The sequence below is a fragment of the Takifugu flavidus genome, chromosome 3 (genome assembly GCF_003711565.1).
Source record: "Takifugu flavidus isolate HTHZ2018 chromosome 3, ASM371156v2, whole genome shotgun sequence".
NCBI lineage: Eukaryota > Metazoa > Chordata > Actinopteri > Tetraodontiformes > Tetraodontidae > Takifugu > Takifugu flavidus.
The window spans coordinates 6,806,556-6,822,171 of record NC_079522.1 but is presented as its reverse complement, the minus strand read 5'-3'; the positions used below and the strand labels follow the sequence as shown (position 1 = coordinate 6,822,171).

At 45.3% G+C, this 15,616-nt stretch overlaps 1 protein-coding gene across 3 annotated transcripts in view; it reads right to left on the bottom strand.

Moving 5' to 3' along the window:
• Positions 1-319: 319 nt before the first annotated feature.
• nhsl2 (NHS-like 2) overlaps positions 320-15,616 on the bottom strand; it is a 73,648-nt gene continuing 58,351 nt past the window's right edge. For all 3 annotated transcript variants that reach the window (XM_057028077.1, XM_057028078.1, XM_057028079.1), the window contains exons 3-10: positions 13,719-13,855; positions 12,385-12,607; positions 8,375-8,566; positions 6,893-7,979; positions 5,646-6,810; positions 5,267-5,567; positions 5,013-5,130; positions 320-4,750 (exon numbers count right to left, since the gene is read on the bottom strand). In XM_057028077.1, coding sequence (XP_056884057.1) covers positions 4,417-4,750; positions 5,013-5,130; positions 5,267-5,567; positions 5,646-6,810; positions 6,893-7,979; positions 8,375-8,566; positions 12,385-12,607; positions 13,719-13,855 — 3,557 coding nt within the window. In that variant the 3' untranslated portion in view covers positions 320-4,416. The remainder of the gene's footprint in view (positions 4,751-5,012; positions 5,131-5,266; positions 5,568-5,645; positions 6,811-6,892; positions 7,980-8,374; positions 8,567-12,384; positions 12,608-13,718; positions 13,856-15,616) is intronic.

The window sequence follows — 15,616 nt, the reverse complement described above, 5'->3', positions numbered from 1 at the left end:
AGAGCTTACATTGCTGTAAAAATGTAAACATTTCTTCACTGTTAATTCAAATATAAGCCACCCTTAATTACACGTGTCTTTCATATGATAGCTGACAATAATCAATGACTAATTAAGCAGAAACATGGATGCATTTCCAACTAGATGATTAATATGAGGGAAGATTTTGATCTGATGTCTGTTCTCTGGGAGGTTATTAACAGTGTAAAACAACAAACTCAAAAACTGTGCATCTTTGGAGCTGTGCTGTTCTGTGGGGAAAACATGGCTTCAAAAGCCAACCTTGGAAACACAAACACACAGACAAAACACTTGCATATTGTTTTTAAGCAAGAAAAATAATTTATTTATAATGATAATTCATCACATTGGCATTGCGGAGATGCAGAGGGAGGCATCGTCTGTGTACGTGTGTGTGTGCGTGTGTGTGTGTGTGTGTGTGTGAGCCCCCCTCATCAAACCACTGGATCAGGGGAAGCGAGGATATGCACAACTTTACTTTAATTCTTTCAGTGGGGAATAAAAAAAATAGAATTGTTCTGTAAACTCTCTCTAATTATTACACTCTTAAAGCTGCCTGTACTACACCTAAACTGGGGGTAAAATTGAGCCTTTGGAATTGAGTTTCTTGCCAGTTGAAGGGCATTTTGTCGAAGTACAATATCCAAGCCATCAAAACTTCAACACTCCTCAACCCAAATCTGCAAACAATCCCGCTCGACTGCCAACACACACATAAACAATAATAGTTTAATTCTGATATTATTTCACTGAGGTTACATGTATGGCTGGTGACTTTTCCACTTGTGTAGTTTTATAGAGAGTACCTTAAAGTACCTTTAGGTTAAAATACACAACATAAATGTCTAAAATAATAAACTACAGATAGGCAGAAATGCTGGGAATTAAAAGTAATTTAAAACCTCGATTGTGTTCTTGCTTAAAATGTTTACCTTTACTTTGACATAGCGTGATAACAACTTTCTAGAATCTTATTTTATCAGGACCATTTCCCGTGATAAGACAGCTGACACGTGCACTCTGCATCTACCTCTCGGAGATAACATGAATCATTCCAAGTTACTTCTGTAACAGTTTTTTTTTTTTCCCGAGGATGGAAATTAATTAACAGCGCTCTACTTTTTCTCCATCCAGCAACTTTTTTTTTGTCACTTTGCAGGGAGGAAAATCCGCAGCGTCGCTTGAATCTCCCCTCCTTTCCTGTCACCCTCCTCGAGAAGGGATAGTGGATTAAAAATTCACCACAAACCTGAGTATCAGCTCAGCTAAAAACACCGTTCTCTAGCACATTGGCATGGCTTTTGCAGGAGTGGGTCGAGGATTCAGGCTCCTTTAGAGCCAAATGATTGCACTCAAATGACATTTGATTACTTTGCTCAAACAATAAGGCAGCCTGATAATCGGGGGGAGGCTGTACAAATGCAAAGTATCGTCTCCTATCTTAAAATTACTCCAAACACTGACTTAAGTGAGTGTATCTTGAGTTACAGCCACTGAGTCCACCCACCCACATTATTTATGGCATTGTGAGTTTTCTGTTCTTGTAAAAACTGCAGGAAAGGTTGTTCTTTATCCAGTATTCCCATGAGCCTCTTTGTCTACACACCACCTAACATTTAAAAGCAAACCTTCCCTTTGTCATCTCCTTCACAGGGTATGAATGCAGATTTGGGCATATATTTGCTCACTTTTGCAACCTGGAGTCCCACTCTCTCTCTGTCTTTATACAAGAATGTACCTTGTATTGGGATTGTTTTTTTTACCACATTTTTTAAATGTTTGTGTGCGTACAATAATAAGATCTGAAATAAAACTAAAAACGTGATTAAAAAAAATACAGCTGGGGCTGCAGCAAGACACCCATAATTTGTACAAGGCAAACAAATACAGTTTTATAGGTTATTCTTTTTTTCATTCACTAAATATTTAAAACAAGCGTCACTGGACTAGGCTTCATAAATGGTGATATTTTATGCTTTTTTTTTCTTTTTTTTTGGAAAATCTCTTCTTTTTCAGGATGATAGTCTACCTGAAAGATGCATGGGGAGTTTTTTTCTCCTGATATAAGTGCCGTTTTTCAATCTCCATCCACCAGAGGGCGCTCAGGTTCAATAGCACCATGTTCCCGCCATAAGATCCATCCATTGGGAACAAGAGAGGTGTCAGGGCTGAATCGCTGCTTATCTGATGCTCCAGGAAAGTCCAAAATTATGATTTCACTTTGATAACGTTAATGTCTGAATACAGATCCTTTCATTCCATCCGCCATGTCGACTCTTGCATGTTAAAAAAGAAAAGGGGAAAAGCATAAGTAAAGGCAGGAGATAAAGTGTTGATCGCAAGATGCTTTTAGCGCTCTCGAACAGTCATTCGTTGACATTCATCTGGTGTCGTCTACCAAGTTCAGATGCATAGACTGGATGCAGGAAGAGGGGAAAGAGAAAGAGTGGGGGAGGGTGGATGAAGATGGAGAGGAGAGATAGGCAATGCTACGCGTTTAAATTGAAAACAGGAAGCGTGTGCTACTGTGCTGTATGTGCTAGGAGAGAGAAACGATACTACGTGCTGACAAACGGAATTCATGCTCCAGTAGCGACAGGAATGATGAAATGGAGTGTGGTGCCACCTATCTTTTGAGAGAAGACAAATGACAGCAAGATATTCTGTTCAGCGTAATTAATATAAACTTTTCTGTCCATAAGATGACATATGGCAGACCAAGTTTCGTCCTCGCTGTAGTACTGTTTACTGCTTTGGTAAATGTATCAAAATACGCCACATTAGCTCAGGTTTTAATATCGGATGCGTGAGGTTTCCTTTCTGTCTTTAACAATTCATGGCCTGATGTCTTGTCCCTACAATGCCACACGGTCTTGTTGACAAGGTCAAAACCTATGATTGTCATCAGAGCCAGAGTGTACAAATCACTGCCTGCATCGCTTCTATTGATGCTTAATGGTTCTCTCATGAACAGATGGCGGAGGCTTGTAACCCAAAAAAGAGGACATGGGATGCACAAATATGCAGGTGTATCAAGGACATGAAAATGCCAAACATGCTCTGGTTTTCTTGATTCCTGGCACTTCTCTTTGCACAAACACACGGACACACACGCCGTTCGGCCCCCTCTGGTGTGTTTAGAACTGTCCTTTGGCCCCGTCATCAGAGACCAAACCGAATAAAAACCCTGTTAAGTAACCAGGCCTGCTTCATGCTCTCCGTAAGGAAACTCCACAGGCGAGATTTCTTCTGCTTGAACGCATGCACACATACACATATTTGCGTAGATCGGCTTGTTTCGTGTGTTTTTCCGTGTGCGCGCCTGTGTGTTTTCCATCGGCAGGCAGTTTGTCGTCCAAGCTGCTTGCCAAATTATGAAGTCTTTGTTTATCCACAAAATGATGACGATAGATGTTTTACATTTATCTTTACGCATGATACATATAGTACAATCCAATCAGACATGTACAATATATGGCAATCTAGTATATGTAAAAATATATGGGGAAAAAAACTTCTAAATAAAAATAAAACTATTGATGAGAGTTATCAACGCAATGTAAACCACCTCCAAGAGAAATGAAAAAGTGCTCGCTTTCCAAGTTTTGTGTTTCTGTGGAATGCTTTTGGGAAAGTTCAATTTACAGCATGAGCGACGAAATCTGACACATGCCCCGTCTTTGGTGGCAAATAAAAAATTCCGACTTTCCAGAAAAAATAAGAACGAAAACACGAATACTTCATCCGCTGGGTTCTGATTCCGTTTGTGTCCGTCACTATTGCATTTACCACAGACAATGGCCTCCTAGCTCTACAGGATTGCTGACTCCAGAGCTACAGTTTAATAAGCATGGACCAAATCCTGTAAATGTCCTTCGGTATTTATTCCATTTACTTCCTAGATCCCTTCTTCTGCTAAGTGGGAAACCAGTGGATTGTAGCTGGTCACAAAGCTGTCATCATCTAGATCAGGATGATCCTCTCCTCTCTTTTCTTCAAGACTGAGACCAAAACAGCCACTAAATATCCTGTACTGCTTCTCATCCACGCTGACTTTTCGTTCTTCTGTCACCAGCCATGATGAATTCCTGGTAAAGGAATTATAATGTGATGTTGAAGCATCTCCATAGGACCTTTTCGCTGAATAAGCTTTCCATGGGGTTATCTTTTTCCGGTTTGCCTAGGAAAAAAATGGTGCTTCGACCATGGGTCAGCCATTCTGTCCAAAACATGCTCCAATTTGATTGGACAGTGCAAATGGTCAGTCAATAGTTGGAGCGATCCGGTTGGACGTGTTAGTCAGAGGGCCCCATCCGCTGTAGCGATATCGTAGTAGAATCGAAGGGTAGCTTTGTCAAAAAGACCTGGTCAAGAATCTTCAACAGCCATTTTCTTTCATTGATCGTTGGCTTTGCCACTGGCTGTGTCTCCTCCCTCCCCGGTTGATGAAGGGGTGGCTGAAAACTCCGTGACCCGTCGAGCCAGAGGATTTGTGCTTTTCAGAAGCTCCATAGCAGAGACTCTGGCTCCTCCGGTGGAGGCCTTGCTTCCTTTCTTCTGAAGCAATGCCATGAAGTTCTCGTTGCGGGAGCTCGACCTTTGGCTGCTCCCAAGGGTCAAAGTCCGCAGGTCACTGCCGCTGGTACTGTGCTTGACAGGGGACACCAGGCTCTGGCGGCTGCCGAAGGAGTCCGACGGCTCCTTACGACCGAGAACCTTTCGCTTGGACCTAAACAAAGAGGTGAGAATATTAGCAAAATTCTCGGTCACGATCTGACAGAAGAATTTTTTAAGAAATCTTCTTTGAGGAAAGAAAAAATTTGATGACATAAGGAATGAAAACATCAGTTCTTCCCACCACGTCTCCACATCTTTAAAGCTATTTTCAGCATCATGCAAGGTGATCTTGTGAACACTTGTTGCTTAGAGACTAGATGAGAGAGAAAGAGAGAAACAACAGAGACTGGGAGACGTGTGCACCATGAGCAAACCTGTGGATAATTGTGAACAGGTCTTCAGTGGTGTGTGTTTGAGGTGTGCTCGTCAACAGGTCGTCATCTGTTTCCTCGGAAATGTGGAGTTCTGTCTTTTCACCGACTGCCAAGTCATCTGAGCAGGAGGGAGGAATCATTACCCACAAATCAACACTGTCTCGCTCATTTCACCGCGGGTTCAATTTGTATTTCAAATGAAACCTCGTGTTAAAAACCTTCAAGTGACAAGTTAGAAGTTTATTTTTCTATACCTTCTCCAAATATTGTGCTGGACATTTTCCCTTCAAGCTCCATGATGGCAGAATCCTGCAGAGTAGACTGAAGTGATGACTCATTTGAACTCTCTCCATCAGTTCCCAGGTGATTCTCAGGTTCCAGCATACTGGGAACACTGGTACTAGAGAAATCTTCAGGTGAAAATGTTACGTGAGACTGAAGACCGACTGGGCTATCGGCCGGGGGAATATGTTGTTCTGCATTGCCGTTGGCGGATGGACTGGTGGATGAGGAAAGGAGCAGAACATTTGGTTTTTTTGGGACCGGAGGGGGAACCTGGAAAGCATTTAGAACAAGGTGAGCATGGCAATAATCCTAAGGCAAGCATATTATGTGGAAGGAGTTTCCCCTCACCTTGGGTTTCTTTTTATCTGACATTTCTGCTAGACAGGATATTGTCATTCTTGTCGGAAGTGTTTTGCTCTTGTCCTCAAGTTCTGGAGCTTCCTCGTTACTGCAGGGGGAAGGAAGTGATCCTCCACCTCCAGTACCAAGCTGGATCTCCGGGTCGGCATCAAATTCAGGCTCCATCATTGGGTCTTCAAGCAGAGGCTGTGGTTCTGGAAGGGGTGGGAGATCGAAAAACGACTGGGAATGAGAGAGTAAAGGAGGGTCGTAGGGCATGTGTAGAGCTGAGGCAGAATCTGGGAAAGCACACGGGCTGTTTGACGTTTGAGGTGGTGGTTTTTTGGGTTTGGGTTTTTTCATGACTTTGTAGATGTTGCCAAGAGGAACAGGACGCTCTACAGGTGAGGCAGGAGGTGAATCAAGGGCCAGAGGTGAAGTGGAGGAGGGGGAAGGAGACTTGAGCAGGAGGTTCAAAGGGCGCTTTGGCAAAGGGGGTTTGACAGCGACAGGTGGTTTGGGTTTTGGTAAAATGGGTGGTGGGCTGGGATTGTCAGCGTGAGCTCGTCCATGTTCTTCCAGGATTGTGTCGGATGCTCCATCGGGGCAGTCTTCCAGGTCGCCACGAGAGACAGAGCGAAGTCGAACTGTTTTCAATTCATTCTGGGTGACCACAGGCAGTGCTTGTGAAGAATTGGGGCTGATTTTTCCTGGCTTTGGTGCTGTTGAGGTGTCAGAATGCCGTCTGCTGGCCTTTTGCTTTGGCTTGATTGACGAGAGCTCCAGATGTGCATTTGTAGGCATTTCAAAGGATAATCTTGACCTTGCAGCTGGGTCTTTAGGTGAAGGTAACGATGATTTTCTTTCTGGGATCTTTGGGCGCAACTTACACCCTGATGTCCCCATGTTCCCTGTTGTCCCCTGACTTGCTGCTTGACTAATCGGGACAGTTGGGGTGGGAGTCTCTGACTGACTGGAATAGCCACTCGATGGGGACATAAGACCTGGGGGTTTGAAAGGTGAGGAACCTTTAATATCGGTTTCCATGCAAATCTGTGAGGGTGAGGTCGCCCTTGAGGTGGATGGTGAATCGAGAAGAGACTCTGAGCTACCTCTGACTTTCATACATTCAATCACTGTGGTACCTGTTGCAGTGCTGGATCCTGATAGAGACCTGGAGGATAGAGTTCGAGAACAAATTACCAAATGACTGAACAATGTGAAAAGAAATGAATATTCAGGAGTTTCGGTTTTACCTGTAAGGGTCATTCTTCCACTCGCCAAGTTGCCAGTGAGTGGGGAAGTTCAGCTCTGTTTCTCCTTCCCTATCCGGTGCCTGGATCTCCAAGCTGGGAGGTCCATCAGTGCCCATATGACCCAGCTCCTGCACTTGGACGATGGGTTTTGGGGTACACGCGGGGCTGGGTAAAAGAAAATCAGCCTGGAAGTCCACATAGTGGTCTCGGGGTATGTGTAAGCTCTTTGGCCTGCCGTCCCTGTACAGGCCGCCTTCTCTGTGTATTCTTCCCTCTGCTTCTCCAAGGTTCTTCATGAGAGAGACACTTCTCACAGGAGGCGGTGGCTTGCGCTTGGACTTCCTAAGGGAGATGGAGCGAGAGCGCAGGCGCAAGCGGCCCTCGGTGCTGTAGTCTGAAGCTCCAACAGAGATTGTGTCTGTGGTGCTGGCGCTGTCCTCGGAGCTCCCCCGAGGGTATTGAAGGGCATAGTTCTGAGCCAATCCCAAGAAGTTATGATGCTGTTGGTGGTCTGTTATTGCCATGGCATTGCCATTCCCCGTGGACAAGATGTTGCCATCCGTTTGGCCTTCCATAAAGCAGAAGGAGTCCGAATCTGTCGGCGTGGAAAGCGAACGCTCCCGAAATTTGAAGGCGTTTGCTGCTGCTATGGAACGTGCAGACCTCTCCCGCCCTCTAACTGTCTCCCCTGCTCCCCCTCCCATTCCATCTGCTGCAGCCCCTTCAGTCTCACGCCTCTTCCCCCTCATCACGGTTGCCAGTGAAATCCCTGACATGTTATTTGTGTCTCTACTGGAAAGGTTTGAGGTGAATGAACTGGAATGTGAGCTCGCTGGCTGTCCTGTGCTCACCAGCATCACGCCATCCTGCGTTCCACGCACGTTACCGATGACACTGTGCTGTTTGGGAGGAACCGCTGGCCCTTTGTTTATGCCGTAGTTGCAATGCTCGTTCCATGCTCCCGGAGAAAAGGTAGAGCCCTTCGGTCCGTTCCAGGAAGCAGATGGTGTGTTTGAGTACAGAAGCCCAGAGTGGTTCATACTTTCTGGATGAATTTTGTCAGAGGGATGCTGCTCCAAAGTGTGATCTGATAGAGAGGGTGGAGAAAGGGAGAATTAACTCAAATGAACTCATCAGAACAAAATTTAGTGGAAAGCTTTGACAGTTCAAGAATGCCGTGGCCCTTGTGGACATGGGTTAAATCCATGGTGGCAAAGGCACATAGGAATATAATAAATTGGGTTAAACAAAGCATGCTATGCGGGGTACAGTGTTCGGGTGGGATCAAAAGTATTTCAGCTTAAAAAGCATGCATATTGACTTCTTTTTTTGTTGACCCAGTTCTTTTGCAACTTTTTAGTATTTTGCTGAGTTGAGTTAAAAGGAACAGTAACAGGGAATGCAAGAAAATGTGTGGTAAAGTACGACTCAGAGGAAATAGACTTGGGGTCAAAAAAAGTTTTGGTAATTAGCCAGAGCCACCTGCGGGTGCAGTTTTCTCGAGGTCAGAGTGTGTTTTCCTCAAGGGGAGGTTCTGGTGACAATTGTCCGTGACTGGTTCCAAGGAGCGAGGCTGGTGGGGGGAGGGGTCCCCTAGAGAGGGGGATGGGGACGTCGAGTGCTGAAGGAGGTCCACGCCGTGGAATCTGCCTCCTCCCCCACCTTCTCCTTCACCTGGAGGGGAGACAAAAGTAGTTGAGCAGTTGGAGGAGGAGCACAGGAGGAGCCCAGCCTACAGATTATTGTTTACATGAAACACCATCCCTTTTTCTACTGCCATGAATCATCTTCTTGATGTTATACAGTTGTGTTTGAAGTTCGGACTGATGCACAACAGCTGCCGTGGAACAACCCACGATGCTGTTGTGGTCCCCTGTTCTTCCGATGTCTCCATCTTACACACAGTAATCCAGTGTGTCATAGTAGGCGTTCAGGACCCCCGCGATCACCTCAATAACATTCAGCGTCATCGCTAACGTGGCTGCATGACTCAGCTTCTGTTAAGCCATCAGCATTATTTTATACCACTAGCAGCCCTCGTAGAGGAATAACAAAATCAGTCGCCTGCATGAATATGATGCCAATTTAGTGAGGTTTCATTTTCCACAGTGGGGCCATGATGTGGTCTCCCATTAGAAAAACAGTTATAGCAAACACAAAAAAATCAGTGAAGCGGTTTGATTTACGAATAAATGCACCAGCGAGTGATTGCAGCCCCAGTGTATTTGCATACACAAAGCGCGGAGGTGGACCTTTACAGCTTGATCTATCGCAACAGTAGCTAGCAGCAATGGCGTAGCACGTCAGGTGGTGGCTGTGAGCTGAAGGGGCGTAAACTGCATCCGGTTTTTGGGCCAAAATGCGCCGTTATACCCTTAAACATATAGACTCATACTGTTCAGCTTCAAATTTGGTCTTGTTGTCTCTTGCTGTCGAAAACTACTTCACACATTGGTTCCATTTCATTTCCCAGTGTGCCCCTGTTACAACACTGGCATGAATTATACATTCAAGCATCGAACAACACAGAATTACAAATGTTTGAGCTACTTGGGAGATGAAGATGAAAGAATCAGCTAATAAGCCCAATGTGCTGTCTAAAAATTGTTCTTTAATCCATTAGCATGTAAATAGTAGGATTCCTTTTGAATTATGATTCACCTTTATATTAGTTTCATGAATAATTCATCACCTGCCCTTCAAACACCCCTAAAAACAGCACGCTTTTGTTGAACCAATAGTTCAAAACCAGCACTAATGTGGTTTTGTGTGCCTATCTAGAAATGGAGTTCTACGTTTATGTTTTGTAAAACCATTAAACAGACCACACATTAGACGTAAAAGTACCCGCAACCGAGACATTAATGCTGCAAATCGCAGAATGACAAGAGATTCAGAGTTAAATTAGGCTTTAAAAACACGTTCTTCAGTAGAAATCGGAGATTGCCCAGTCGCTTTAAAATTCAGAATCTTTCTTCTAATCTTTTCGTGGCTTTATCCATCCTTTCCAGACAGCCTGTTTAGCTCACCCACTGCTTACTGTTCCTCGTGCATAAATAAATAAGACTGTTTGGGTTCGTGCAGTCATCCGGCAGACACTGAGGAATGTTTCAGCCACCGAGCGAGATAAATACAATGTCTTGTCTTCTGTAATATGTCTCTGCTCTCTATGTTCGTACAGACAAATGTTGCAGCTCAGATTGTTGGGGCAAATGTAGAATATCCTTTTTTATTTAACATTGTCTGACAACGTCTCTGCTGTCATTCAGTCTCTGAATTTCTCCTGTCATCATTAATGAAAGATATTTTAATTATCCTCAGCCCACACGAGGGAGAGACATGAAGATGGTTTGTTTGTCTTATTGTCTCCTTGCCTTCACCCCCCCCCCCCCTCCTTTTTTTTACTAGCAAGAACAGGCACCTTTAGCGTTTACTTGGGAGTCTGAAAATTATATCAAATGCAGACTAACAGAGATTTCTAGAATAAAATCGCAATGATAGAAAAGGTAAAGCTGAAAATTTAACAATTTAACCTGTTCCTCCCTGTTGATCTGACTGCAATAACCCGCCGCTCCATTTTCGACTCGCCTAAATTCATTCATAACTGCCGGGACGAGAGAGGAAGTGGGCGGAGCCAGGGGAGCCTTGACACAAGCACGCTCTCCCATCATCCTCCATGCATTCCTCCTTGACCACCCCCCCCAGTGCCCGTCGCTTGCATCCCCAGTTTCATTTCTTTTTTTAGGAAACAGAGAGGAAGAGTAGAGTGTTACCATGGCAACAGCAAGCTGGCTGCAAGCTACCTGTTTGCTGGGTTACAGAGAGGTTGAAGGATGTCTCTCTGTCTCATCTTTTTTTTTTTAAATAATAAACACACACTCCTCTATGTACAAATACAACAAAAATACAAAAACAAGGAGTGGAGTGATCTAATGAGAGTCTTGAAAGCACAATCCGCTGCGACTGAATGCTTATTTGTTGTAAAAAATAATTTCAGGAGACACAATTGAGCCGCACTGGCAATTCTCCTCCATTAGTATTAATAGATTCATTGTTTTATTCCTCATAAAGCATCCAGCAGCTGCAGGAAGAACAGGCAAGAGCACCAGATGCGTGTTAATCCACGAATTAAACTAGTCCCTCCATGGGAGGCACAAAATTTTGAGTTGCAAGAAAATTATATGAATATTCTGTAACTTTACATGTTTTGTTATGGGAAAAAATACTACTGGAAAAATAAATCATGAATTTATTTACGTATATTAAATATATCAATAATATATCAATATCTCAAAAGTCTGTCACCGATGGCTCACCTCTTTTTTCGGTTAAACGGAAGTGAATACCCACTGAGTGCGACGCCACAGGCATGCATCATCATACCTGACCTTCTACTCCTCCACATGGTGGGTGAGGAGGGTGAGGGAGGCAGAGCGAGAACAGGAGGGAGGGAAAGAGCGAAGAGGCGAAGATGCTAAAGCGGAGAGGGGAGCGACGCCCAGTGACGAAGCAGTTGCTATGCCAAAAAAGCCAGGAGAAAACACCAAAACACACGCAGCAGCACGCATGCACGCAGAGTAAACAAGGGGGAGGCTGGTGGGAGCTGGAGTGTCAGAGCGATGTTACTGAGGAGGACCGCAGCATACTAACAGCTCTGACAGCGCGCAGACAGAGATGGGCGAAGAGATGGGCGAAGGCCACGGCGACGGCCGTCACAAGGAGAAAACGTTGGCCACGTCCACTCGTGTTGCTTCTCCGTTCTCGCCCCCTCCCCCACGCCGACGTCCACATCATCCAGCTTTAACTCTGTCAGGACATCTGCACTGCAGAAACGGTCCCTGAACAAAGCGTCGCTGCTGTATTTTCTCTGATTTCAGTGATAAAGTAGAAGCAGTTTTGTTTCACAACAGGGATCGAGCTTCGCACGGGTCGGACAATAACTATCCCATAATAATGCCCTGGGACATCAGGTAGAGGGCTATGCTTTTTATTTCTAATTGAGTAGATCTGCTCTAATTTATGCTGCTGCCCTGCAATTAACTGGCCCTAAATTATGCAGATATTTTCCTTTTCTCCACATTAGTAACACCTGGATTTATTGTCGTCCTATAATTTCCCACAATTGAGCAGCTGCATGACAATAAGACTTCCTGTTTTGAGTTATGTGCATATTTTGAATTTTAATTCAGGTATCTAGAACCATCAAACAGCTGCAAAATGAACTTTACTTCCAATAAAGCCTCATCTCGGCAGTTATAATGTTCAATTTCAGGTTATTTATCGAAGACGTTCCATATTAAAGTCATAAATTCTAATAAAAACAGTTCTGGAAGGCATCCATCCTTCCCCAGCTCAGCTTAAGCTTCACATCTCATTCACGTTTTGGAATTATTATTCCAGTTGATGGATTGACTCGAGCGTGAATCGGTGAAGTAATTGAAGTCTAAAACATGTGATACTACACGAATCTGACTAGGTAAGAGTGAAGTGACCTGGCGTGCGTCTGCCGTGGTGCCAGCGTGGTTTCTCGGCCACTGGTGGTCCGACAGCGGTGGACGTGGCGGTGCTGCTGCTGCTGTTGTTGCTGCTCCAACCCAGCAGGGGGCGGTCCGAGCTGCAGGGCGATGGGGTCGGAGAGGGGGACGGGTTGGTCAGAGACCTCAGGCCGAACACCGAGGAGGCGGTTTCATCTTCGTAGAGCTGTTTAGACGCCGGCTAGAACAGAAAAAATGAACACTTGGTTGTTGTTAAGCTAGCAACAAGCAGTGACAGGTAGCCATGGTGTGTGGAATCCATCTTTGTGTGCATCTATAATGATGCATAAAGGCCATTTCTAATTTCTATTTTATTTCATGATATATAACTTTGATGATACAGGACCGACTTCGTTGTCAGCGTGTCTGGCGTGGTTCTTTCAGACCGTTCCTGTAACTCAGTCATGCGCTGCTGGGATTTTGTTTGGTTTCGGATCACACGGGTGATTGCTATGGCAACAAACGAAAATATGTCGATTTCTCTACTTATTTCCACTTATTGTTAACTTAGGCTCCTGTTTTTGTGTTGGATTTAAGGCCGCATAGAGCATTTCTCCAAAATAAACAGGATACAACTGCTAAATGAAGTGAACCAGAATGCCCAGTCAGGCCCTGTTGCCTCTCAGGAGGTGTAATCCCATCTGATCGGCATCTGTCAGCAGGCTGGTGTCTGCCAGAGAGCCGCAGAGCAAGGCAAGGAACCTTAGCCGACATTTTAACAGCTTGCTGAGGGAACAGCGCATTCACCTGAGGGAACTGTGCGGCCATTTTGGAGTTAAAATCACAGCATGAGGCCGTCAACACGGCTGCAATAACACAACCCTGGGAAACAGCAGCACATACAGGATGCACTGATTCACGTACATTAACGCGACTAAAGCCTTAAAAACACGCTGTTATATCAGTGGCAAAGCTGCTGCGGCCCCGATCGGATATTAGCGACGTTTGCGAGTGACAATAGGAGCGCTGGCAGCTGTTTATGGAAACCTGCTGAGGGTGTGAAAATGATGCTGACTAATCCTGACAAATATAAAACGGCACTGGCATATGCTGCACGGTGCAGCGCCTCGGTCGTCTGTGCAAAAACATAGGGGCGGCAGAAGCGAGCGGGGCTGTTGGCTTCGCTTTTCCAGTGGATTTTTAACGTAGCGCCGCGGTAGGAAAGCCGCGTGAAATGGACTTATCCTTCATTTGCAAATGCACACAAACGTAAAGGTTGGGATCCTTGAATGGCGATGAAAAACAATTATGGACCGAATGATGCGTCCAGGAGTCAGAGTGCGCTTCCGTACCAGGAAGATGAAGTCAGGCCTCTTGTTGTTGAGGGAGATCGGCGAATGGCTGAGAGAGGTGTCGTCAGAGCCCTGAGAGGACGGATGCCGGAACGTCTGACCCGTCAGCTTGGTGTCGTACAACTGCTCTTCAAAGTCTGCCCGCGCACACACACACACACACACACACACACACATACACAGGAGAAGAGGCTTTAACAGTGTATCTGAACCCCTGCATGTGCATAAACACACAAATCTGGAGCAGATATTTTATTTGCACAAACAAGAGCAAAGAGGGAGTTCATCTGCTGCTTCCCTCTCTACGGAATTTGAGACCAAAAAGTTTGCCCGGGACCCTCGCAGGGCTCTCCCTCCCGCCGCTCACTCTGTGCCTTTGGTTCCCTCCATCGCATTTCTTCTCAATATCCGGCTCTTTCTGTCCCGCCCCGACGGCTTAGGCCGCTCTCCCTCAGGGCACTGTGACTGGATTCTTAACCCCCCACCTTGTCTCACATGCACGCGCACACAGACACACACTCCAAATACCCTTTAGCCAATACCTTACCCCAAAGACTCGACTGAACCTCCTTCCACTCATCCCCAAAGCCTCCATACTCCAGCGCTCTCATGCTGGCAGCTTTATTGAGCAGTCATTGCATCTGGAGATAATATGGATTCCTCCGTGTAGTACACGGTTGCCTGGCCACACGGTCTGATTTGAAAGGAGGAGCAGCAAGATAGCATCGCACCCCCTCCTTATCTGGCAAAGAGCATTGATAATGATGTTTTTACATTCCTGTCAGATAAAGTTTCTCGCTCCATACTCTTCAGTTGATGACCTTTGGTTAGCAGACCTATTAGCCTCCCACAATGTCAGAACTGTTGCCTCTTTAGCATCACCTTCCTGCTAATGTCGCTAATAAAGATTCGACTGAAGGTTAAAGCATCAATAATTATAGAAAATCTTCCGGTTTTGGGTCTCGACCTGCATTTTGTTCCCTAAAAACAACTAACCAAACACACAAAAAAGGCAGGAAGTAAACCCACAGGCAGAGTTAGCGCCGTTTGTTCAGAACATTTCGTTTGCAGCTGTTAGCATGCTACTTGGGCCAAAACCAGGAGCTGCCAGCGGCAGGAAAACGAGCGCCACAAGCATTATTCCACCTCAGAACTGAAGAGGAAACACGGGGCGCCTTCTGTGCACGGAACGACTCTGACGTGCTTTTCAGTGGATTAAGGTGATTGAATTGTTCTGCTCGGCCACTGTGAATTTTAAAAGGTTATTCGGTTACGTTTGAAGAGCTTTTATAAAACCAAAGGATGCCAGACATCATTACATTGCATCAAAGTAAAAGATTACACCTCGCGCAGCCTGGGCTGCCCCTGAGACGATTTTCCACCATATGTCGGATGCTTTTTTCGCTTTTCCGATGGGAACAAAGCAACTTAGAAGAAAAGGGAACAACAGGATGGAAAAAAGCTTCAGAAGATACAGACAGGCCTCAAGGTTTTATGATTGAAATGCTGCAAAATAGAAGATGACAAAGCCTCATGCTCTGTTTGGCCAATCCAGGCTATCGCGGAGACATGGCGGAGCAGTAGTCTAGCCCCCACGGAGGGGGGACCCGCATCCAACGTCCCATCTCTGCTCATCACATGGAACTTTGCCACTTCAGTTCTAAAATTAGACCAAGTTGTGACGTCGGACTGATTCAGACGGACATGTTTATGGCGAGTTTAATTTATGCTAATCCACACCCCCGCGAGTTTTTAAGGCTCGCTTCCTTCCCCTCACTGGTGTCCTGCTGTTGTGGCACCGATGTAGTGCTGCCTCATCTCATCAGGCGCAGCCTTTCATAAAGTGAAGAGAAAAAAAGAAAAACAGCAAAAAAATAACTGCTCGTCTCCGTTGCAAC